Source organism: Dendrobates tinctorius, unplaced genomic scaffold (assembly GCF_039654945.1).
Source record: "Dendrobates tinctorius isolate UK_male_01 unplaced genomic scaffold, ASM3965494v1 ptg000028l, whole genome shotgun sequence".
Lineage (NCBI taxonomy): Eukaryota > Metazoa > Chordata > Amphibia > Anura > Dendrobatidae > Dendrobates > Dendrobates tinctorius.
The window spans coordinates 33,285,102-33,295,008 of record NW_027361696.1 but is presented as its reverse complement, the minus strand read 5'-3'; the positions used below and the strand labels follow the sequence as shown (position 1 = coordinate 33,295,008).

General features: G+C 45.0%; 1 protein-coding gene across 1 annotated transcript; it reads left to right on the top strand.

Moving 5' to 3' along the window:
* Positions 1-5,039: 5,039 nt before the first annotated feature.
* NDUFA4 (NDUFA4 mitochondrial complex associated) lies at positions 5,040-8,937 on the top strand. Its single transcript, XM_073570544.1, has 4 exons — positions 5,040-5,198; positions 6,370-6,458; positions 8,177-8,237; positions 8,658-8,937. Exons 1-4 carry the CDS (start codon positions 5,157-5,159, stop codon positions 8,712-8,714), a joined length of 249 nt encoding a protein of 82 aa, XP_073426645.1. The 5' UTR covers positions 5,040-5,156; the 3' UTR covers positions 8,715-8,937.
* The last annotated feature ends 970 nt before the right edge of the window (positions 8,938-9,907 follow it).

Sequence of the window (9,907 nt, the reverse complement as noted above, 5' to 3'; positions counted from 1 at the left end):
GCTCTTCCACTCTCCCCATCTGCTACCCACCTTTTATCTCTAACCTCCTCGTTTGGCCTTTTGCAGCTTACTAATTCTCCAACGCATGAAGACGGGAACTCCCTCGACTTGGTCTTCTCTCGGCTTTGTGCAGTGGATGATTTTGCAAACTCCCCTCTCCCGCTCTCTGACCACAACCTTCTTTCATTCTCTATCAAGAACTGCCAGGCTGCTCAGGTCACCCCCACTGTCCATATCTATAGAAACATACAGACCATTAACACCCAGAAACTTATGAAGAACTTGCACACTTCATTGGCCCCTATCTCCTCCCTTTCATGTCCTGATTCTGCATTGAAGCATTACAATGAAACACTTCAAAGTGCCCTGGATGAATTTGCTCCTCCTATACATAGAACACCACAACACAGACGGCGACAACCCTGGCACACCCTGCAAACACATTTCCTGCAGCAGTGCTCCAGGTGCGCCGAACGTCTGTGGAGAAAATCCAATCTACACGAAGATTTCATCCATTATAAGTTTATGCTTCGAACATACAACACTGCCCTTCACCTCTCCAAACAAGCCTATTTCAACACCCTCATCACCTCACTGTCCAATAACCTTAAACGTCTCTTTGACACTTTTCATTCTCTACTCAACCCAAGAGTGCAGGCCCCAACCACGGAGCTTCGAGCTGACGATCTGGCCAATTACTTCAAAGAAAAAATTGACCAGATTCGACAGGAAATTATCTCCCAATCACCTCATACCATGCACTGTCCTCCCTCCCTCACTGCATCTAGCTCACTCTCTGATTTTGAACCAGTCACAGAAGAAGAAGTAAGCAGGCTCCTTGCATCTTCTCGCCCAACCACTTGCACCAGTGACTCATTTCCGTCACATCTACTCCAGACCCTTTCCCCTGCTGTCACCCCTCACCTAACTAAAATATTTAACCTCTCTCTCTCTTCTGGTATCTTTCCCTCCTCATTTAAGCATGCCATCATACATCCACTACTTAAAAAACCATCCCTCGACCAAAACTGTGCCGCTACCTATAGACCTGTTTCTAATCTTCCCTTCATCTCTAAACTCCTGGAACGCCTGGTCCACTCCCATCTTATCCATTATAACTCTGAAAACTCTCTTCTCAACCCTCTCCAATCCGGTTTCCGCTCTTTACATTCTACTGAAACTGCCCTCACAAAAGTCTCTAATGATCTACTAACAGCTAAATCAAATGGTCATTACTCCATGCTAATTCTATTGGATCTCTCTGCATCATTCGACACTGTGGATCATCAGCTCTTCCTCACTATGCTCCGCTCCATTGGCCTTAAGGACACCGTTCTCTCCTGGTTCTCCTCCTATCTCTCCGACCGCTCCTTTACTGTATCTTTTGCTGGCTCCTCCTCCTCTCATCTTCCCTTTACTGTTGGGGTTCCTCAAGGATCAGTCCTAGGCCCCCTCCTCTTCTCTTTGTACACTGCCCCTATTGGTAAAATAATCAGTAGATTTGGTTTCCAGTACCATCTCTATGCTGACGACACCCAATTATACGCTTCTTCTCCTGACATCACGCCTGCCTTTCTAGAAAACACCGGCAATTGTCTAAACGCTGTGTCTAATATCATGTCCTCACTATATCTGAAACTGAACCTGTCAAAGACTGAACTCCTTGTGTTTCCTCCCGCTACTAATGTACCTATACCCGACATTGCCATTTCCGTGTGTGGTTCCACTATTACTCCCCAGCAACAGGCCCGCTGTCTTGGGGTCATACTTGATTCCGAGCTTTCCTTTTCCCCCCACATTCGATCACTGGCTCGCTCTTGTTATCTGCACCTCAAAAACATTTCTAGAATTCGACCTTTTCTTACTTTTGACTCTGCAAAAACTCTTACTGTTTCTCTTATTCATTCTCGTCTCGACTATTGAAACTCCCTTCTAATCGGTCTCCCTCTTACCAAACTCTCCCCTCTCCAATCTGTCTTGAATGCTGCAGCCAGGATCATATTCCTCGCCAATCGTTACACCGATGCCTCTACCTTGTGCCAGTCATTACACTGGCTACCCATCCACTCCAGAATCCAGTACAAACTTATTACCCTCACCCCCAAAGCCCTCCATGGCTCAGCACCACCCTACATCTCCTCCCTTGTTTCAGTATACCATCCTACCCGCGCCCTCCGTTCTGCTGATGACCTGAGGTTAACATCCTCAATAATCAGAACCTCCCACTCCCGTCTTCAAGACTATACACGTGCTGCGCCAATTCTTTGGAATGCACTTCCCAGGTCAATACGATTAGTCCCCAATCCCCACAATTTTAAGCGTGCCCTGAAAACGCATTTATTCAGACTGGCCTATCGCCTCAACATATTAACCTAATCTATCCCTGTGTGGCACAGCCATAAGTTTTTTTTACCATAACCAGGTTCCCCGCATCATGTTCCCTCATGCTTTATGCATCCATTAGCCCTCTGCATCCGTACTGTTACACACTTAACATGATGGCTGGTCCATACAATCAGGGCAATTGTTACCACCCACCTTTCGTGTCTCCCCTTTTTTCCTCATAGATTGTAAGCTTGCGAGCAGGGCCCTCATTCCTCTTGGTATCTGTTATGATCTATGTGATTATTGTTATGCTGTAATGTATATTGTCTGTACAAGTCCCCTCTGAAATGTAAAGTGCTGCGGAATATGTCAGCGCTATAGAAATAAAATTTATTATTATTATTATTATTAATGTAGAAAATTTTGCAAATTTATTGAAAAAGAAAAACTGAAATATCACATGGTCATAAATATTCAGACCCTTTGCTCAGTATTGAGTAGACGCATCCTTTTGAGCTAGTACAGCCATGAGTCTTCTTGGGAATGATGCAACAAGTTTTTCACACCTGGATTTGGGATCCTCTGCCTTTCTTCCTTGCAGATCCTCTCCAGTTCCGTCAGGTTGGATGGTGAACGTTAGTGGACAGCCATTTTCAGGTATCTCCAGAGATGCTCAATTGGGTTTAGGTCAGGGCTGTGGCTGGGCCAGTCAAGAATGGCCACAGAGTTCTGAAGCCACTCCTTTGTTATTTTAGCTGTGTGCTTAGGCTCATTGTCTTGTTGGAAGGTGAACCTTCGGTCAAGTCTGAGGTGCAGAGCACTTTGGAAGATGTTTTCATCCAGGATATCTCTGTACTTGGCTGCTTTCATGTTTCCATCAATGGCAACCAGTCGTCCTGTCCCTGCAGCTGAAAAAGACCCCCATAGCATGATGCTGCCACCACGTTTCACTGTTGGGATTGTATTGGGCAGGTGATGAGCAGTGCCTGGTTTTCTCCACACATACCGCTTAGAATTATCACCAAAAAGTTCTATCTTTGTCTCATCAGACCAGAGAATCTTATTTCTCATAGTCTGGGAGTCCTTCATGTGTTTTTTTAACAAACTCTATGCGGGTTTCATATGTTTTGCACTGAGGAGAGGCTTCTGTCAGGCCACTCTGCCATAAAGGCCCGACTGGTGGAGGGCTGCATTGATAGCTGACTTTGTAGAACTTTCTCCCATCTCCCTACTGCATCTGTGGAGCTCAGACACAGTGATCTTGAGGCTCCTCTTTACCTCTCTCACCAAGACTCTTCTCCCACAATTGCTCTGTTTGGCTGGACGGCCAGGTCTAGGAAGACTTGTGGTGGACTCAAACTCCTTCCATTTCACGATTATTGAGGCCTCTCTGCTCTCAGGAACCCTGAGTACTGCAGAAATTCTGTTGTAACCTTGGCCAGATCTGTGCCTTTCCACAATCCCGTCTCTGAGCTCCTTGGCCAGTTCCTTTGACCTCATGATTCTCATTTGGTCTGACATGCACTGTGAGCTGTGGGGTCTTTTATAGACAGGTGTGTGCCTTTACAAATCAAGTCCTATCAGTTTAGTTAAACACAGCTGGACTCCAATGAAGGAGTACAACGATCTCAAGGAGGATCACAAGGAAATGGACAGCATGTGACTTAAATATGAGTGTCTGAGCAAAGGGTCTGAATACTTATGACCATGTGATATTTCAGTTTTTCTTTTTTGATAAATTTGCAAAAATGTCTACATTTCTGTTTTTTCAGTGAAGATAGGGTGCAGAGTCTACATTAATGAGAAAAAAAAGAACTTTTTTTGAATTTACCAACTTGCTGCAAAGAGTGAAAAATGTAAAGGGGTCTGAATACTTTCTGTACCCACTGTACATTATAGTACTGATCCTGAGTTACATCCTGTATTGTACCCCAGAGCTGTGCTCACTATTCTGCTGTCTATTTGCTCAGTGGTGCCTGCAGGTATAAGGGGCCCCTGTGCAGTAACAGTATTTGGGTGCCCAGGTTGCACCAGTGAGGTGTTGCCCCTGTCTGTATAGAGTCCCCTACAGATCACGTGCAGGTTATCAGGTTATCGGCCCCTGGTTATACCTCGGGTCTGTACTGTGAGTTATCAGATGGCAGAATCTGCATAGAAGCTGCTCCGCTACCAAACATCAGGACCAATAAACACCCTGTCCATTTGTTATTAATGAGGCGCACGTCTACAGCCTGGATGTTGCCTGTATATACAGGTAGGCTGCAGTTTTATATGGGGGTACTCTTAGCAATTTATGAAAGTTTCCCAGTTTACAATGGGTTTCTCAGCCTGGCTTATACCTGTCAGCGAATCTGAGCGATTGTGGAAACTTTCTCCGTCCTTTTGCATTTTTCTAAAGTTTAAAAACTTTTTCCCAAACTTATTTCTGCTCAGCTGCTCCCTCTGTTGGTTGATGGCAATTATTAAATCACACGATGATTGACAGTACTAACACGTCACGTGGTCTGGCGGGTCCTTTTTAGTGCGCCTGCGCAGTCCGTCCTGTTTTATTATTTTATTCTTCAGCACACTTTCTGCAATTTCCTCTTTGTGCACAATATGAAGTGAGAAAAACAACCTGTCTTCGTTTTGTGTGTGCCGGAACTTTCAGGCATATTTAAGGACAGCCTCCTCCTTACTGCACATTGTGCCGGAACGCTCAGGCGTTTATTACAGCCAGCCCTAAACAGGGCCCCAGCTAGTGACGTCAGAGGGGTCCTCGGCGTGTTCTTGTGACATTGTGTCGCAGTGAAGGAATCTGTGTGCACGGAGGAGAGAGCGCGGCCGCCATCATGTTCCGTACTATGCTCACCCACGCCCGGAAACACCCGAGCGTGAGTAATCCACGGGGCCGCTGCGGCCGTTAATTGTCAGAGGAACCGGGGGGGGATGAAGGGTTAATTTTTTAATAGTGAAATCCTCCTTTATTTCCTGTTTATTGGACGGCACTCTGTGTTCTGGTTCCTGTTTATTGTCACTTAAATATTTATTTTATTCCCATTGTTATATTTTAACTATTTAAATTTTTAAACTTTATATATTTAATTTTACTAGCATTATTTATTTTAATACCTTCAGTTTTTTCTTTAGAATTTTAATGGGTATATATTATATTTTCCTATTTTCTTCCCGTCTCTGTCATGATCACGATGGCATTTGTTGCGTCCGGCCGTCTCTTGTAACGACGCTGCACCATTCTGACTGGCCAGTGACTGTCCAGACGCTTTTACACTGCAGTACAAAGGGTATAACTGTCTGATCGCAGGGGGTCCTGTCAGTCCCCAGACCCCCCTAATTCCATGCAGGTGCTATTGTAAGTTTGAGGGATTTAGGACCCTCGTCCTTGTGATTCGTCAGTCCCCCCCTTTATGATAAATGTGTTTAACTTCATAAAGGCAGTTATCCCTGTTATGGGCTACTAGGGGTTAATGATCGCCACCCCAGATGGTTCACTTCCGGTCTCCTTCACCTGGTAGCTGCCGCTCTGCACGTAGCTCATGGAGGTTTACACGCCTGTGGGGGGAAGGGTGGAAAGTGCAGGTTTGTTCCTGGGGTGGAACTACAAATCCCAGCATGCTCTTACAGCCACAGGCATGGTGGAATATGTAGTCTGAACACAGGTTGTATTCATGTCCTTATATTTTGGGAAGGTCAAGATCTCCAGAATGTGTTGGTGATATTGATGCCTCCTTATACCCAGATGGGGACATCTTATGGGAAAGTCTTAAAGGGGCGGTAGCCTTCTCATTTTATTGGTGTTATAATAGGAGTAGCTGACATGGGTGGAAGTGTCATAAAGTAGCGATCACTAGGGTCACTCGTCCTCCAAATATCAAAGACTGACCGTCGCTTCCAAACAGAAGAACAGGTGCAAGCACTAACATGTTAATTTGTTTGAAAATGACTGGCAACAGAGAGAATAAGAATGTACAGCTACACCTGAGGGGTGTTACAGAGCTGGTGACCCTATGACCTCGGCTCATTGTGATTTTTGTGTGTTTTTAGTTGATCCCCCTGTTCCTGTTTGTGGGGTGTGGTGGTATCGGCTCCCTTCTCTACGCTCTGAGGGTGACCACGTCCAGCCCTGAAGTCGTGTAAGTTCACTCTCCAGCGTTTATACCTTTTAATTGTCACACAGCTTCTGCCGTGGGTGCGAATGCCGGATTAACCCTTTCCTGACAAGATATAAGTCCTTAATGCAGGCTCAGGAGGTGAGGCTGCATCGTTGCTGCCTGATCTGTTATTCAGCCGCTGGTGGAACTGATCTTTTCTGTGAAATGCCGCTGTCAATCTGTGTCCAGTGGCATCTACAGGAGGTGGCCTTTGTGGGAGGGGTGTGCCGTTAGCCCTTAGCAGTTCAGTTGCAGGGTATCTGTGGGCTAAAGACCCCACACACCCCTGTGTCTGCCATGACTGCGCCATCCAGCCAGTGGTTGGTGTTTATAGCAGACCATGATTTTTACTATATACTGCAGTACTGGGGTATTTTGTATAAGCCATCAGATGATCGACAGCTCTGGTGACTGCAAAATACAGCAATGATAAAATAAGTTTTTAAAAATGTGAAAAATATAAAAGTTCGAATCACCCTCTTTTTCCCACCTTAGAAATAATTAAAAAAAACATATTTCCATATCCATAAAATTTGCATCTTTATTTTTAAACAAATTTCCTCACTTAATTAAAAAAAAAAAAATTTGCATGTTTGCTTTAGCCTTAATCTCGCTGACTGGGAGAATCTTGTTTCCACGTGATTGTTTTCTTTTTTTTCTGCAGAATTTATATTGAATTTTTTGCCACATTTGGGGGGGGGGGGAATTATTTTCCGATTGATTGTATGCCTTCCTCCACGTCCCACCCGCCCCGACGCGCGTCTCGGCGTGCCTTTAACGCACGTCGGGGCGGGTGGGACGTGGAGGAAGGCAGTTATTTCTTTCACAGGTATTTGTATTTTGGTTTCTCCATATACATCCACTTTTCTTTATGCATCTGAATATTATTGGGCATATTTATGTCTGTTGGTTCTTATTCCTGTTAAGCCTTTTGTGCTATTATGCACATATGGCCTTTGTGCTGGTTATATGTACCATGTGGTGATGTCTTGTACCTGTGATTTATTTTTATTCTGCCACTGTGCATTTGACTTCTATGCCATGACAACATTATTATTTTACTGCCTTCCTACTAACCTACCCTGGGCCTCGCACATGCGGTCTGATGAACCCTTTTCATCTTCCAGCCCCCACTCGTATTTGTCTGTCTGTGTGTATTTTATACATTAATAAATTTTTCAGTTTTTATTGTGACCTTATGACTGTGCTTGCTCTCTGTTTGTTATCTTTATTACAGTTGGTCTTCCCTTTTCTGCACTTATAGTGGGTGTGAAATTTTGGTATTATCTATTTATTATTATTATATACCCACTATGATCATTGGATTTTGCTTATATGTTTGGAGTAGAGTAGGAGGTTACGACTAGTTCTCATTTCAGTGCCATAAACACCCCCCCCCCCCTGGACGTTCTATTCAGAATATCTAGAAAACTGTGCAAACTAGTGACAAAGTAAATTGCTTATTGTCATAGTTCTGCAGCCCAGATATGTACTGAGATTATGTGAAAAGCCCGGACAACCCCTTTAAGTCTTCAGACGGCTGCAGAAAGACAAAATGACTGCTATTGGAGGAGAGGGAGGCCGAAACAGCAGCGCTAGAAACACCGAAAATCACCATGTCAGGAAGGGGTTAAAGGAATCCTGTAAATTAATCTGGATATTAAATCTGAATTATTTTTTTTTTTTTTTTTTTTTTGCAGCTGGGACAAGAAAAACAACCCAGACCCCTGGAGTAAGAAGAGCCCCAACTACCAGTACAAGGTACGGATGGATGGGGGACGCTGTCATTATTATACTGGACTGATATCACGATTGTAGCGGTCTGACGGCAACATGGCATGCTGGGAGTTGTAGTTTTACAATAGCTGGAGGCGGGTACTGGCCTAATTAAATGTTACATATACAGTATGTCCCCCTATCTATTGAAGCCCCCATTATTGTCAGCAGTCGTTTTCCCTTGAAAGCAGGCAATGAGTATTGGAGCATTGGTTATTAAAGGGGAGACGTATTATAACCTGGAGCTAAAGAAACCAATGGGGTCCGAGTGCCGCAGAGGACGGCCCATCCTCATGATCGCTGACTTAGATCTTTTCATGGAATGCCCCTTTAAACCGGCGATCGTGTGTTTCTTCCTTCTTCATAAGGAACATATCCCATTAACCATTTGTCGTCTCTCCCCAGTTTTACAATGAAACTGTCGACTACAAGAACTTGAAGAAGGAAGGTCCTGACTTCTAAGCCCCCCACCGCTCGCAGCGAAGCCACCACCATTCAGTCCAGGAATGTCCATTCCCGCTATTTAATCAGATCTGGCCGATGACGTTGTTTTCTCGGCTTGTTCTGTCGTTAATGTGTTTAGTGGAGCTTAATCCAATTACCGCAGTCTGCAGTGGTGTCTGCTCCTCGGGGCGAAGCATTCGCGCCATCCACTGACTTGTCAAATACATTGAATTCTACATGAGCTGCGTCCACTGTGGAGTTATTGTCGCGGGGAGCCTGGAAGGGGGTTGGGGGGCTTCTGCCTGAAGTTGGGATTCACTAGTGACTTCTATATGGCAGGGAAATAATTTGGTCTAAGGGGCCCCTTGTTCCAGTGATCAAAGGGAATCTGAGACCCTTTCCCCAATGATAATAGGGCAGTGTGAACCCCCACCCCTATACTGTAGTCCCTTTAGTTGGATGAGAGATTACATAGTCACCTGTCCTGTTACTATCAGACTGACATCTGTCACTCTGGGCTCTGATATGCAAACATGAATGTAATTGGGGGGGCATGGAAAGATTGTATTGTCATTGGTTTGTATATGGGGGGGGGGGGGATGCCCTTGAAATTTATAATCATATAAGCTGCAGAACTGAGCAGTGAAGCTGTGTACCCTGGGGCCTCGCTCCAGGTGGGATTACAGCACCTTGAAAATTAGTACAATTGTGGCCCCTGCAGATCCAGTGAGGCCTCTGCTCTGTATGTTAGTGACGTCACGACTTCAGTGAACGTTGAGCCCAGTGATTGGCTGCAGTCCTGTCCACGGCGAGGGAGGATAGCAGATTTTATTTTTCATAGCATCAGACTATGGACCTAAAAATAAAAAAAAAAAAGAATACGAGCAAAATCCAGCTCACGTCAGGTCGGCAGCTCCAGTGATGTCACGTATGGACCGAGTGTAACATCACCGGCCACTGCGGAGCGCAGTGACATCTGACCGCCCATACAATGCTGATCATACTCAGTCGTTTGGCAGGAATGGCAGCCCCTGTGATGTTTGGGAGGGGTCTGAAGCCCCCAGCCAAAGCCTAATGTCAAAGGAGCAGATTTAAACATTACTTATTCTTAAAGGGGTTGTTGACTACAACATAAGGTTACACTTAGGAGTAGTGTTGAGCATTCCGATACCGCAAATATCGGGTATCGGAATTCCGATACTGAGTTCCGA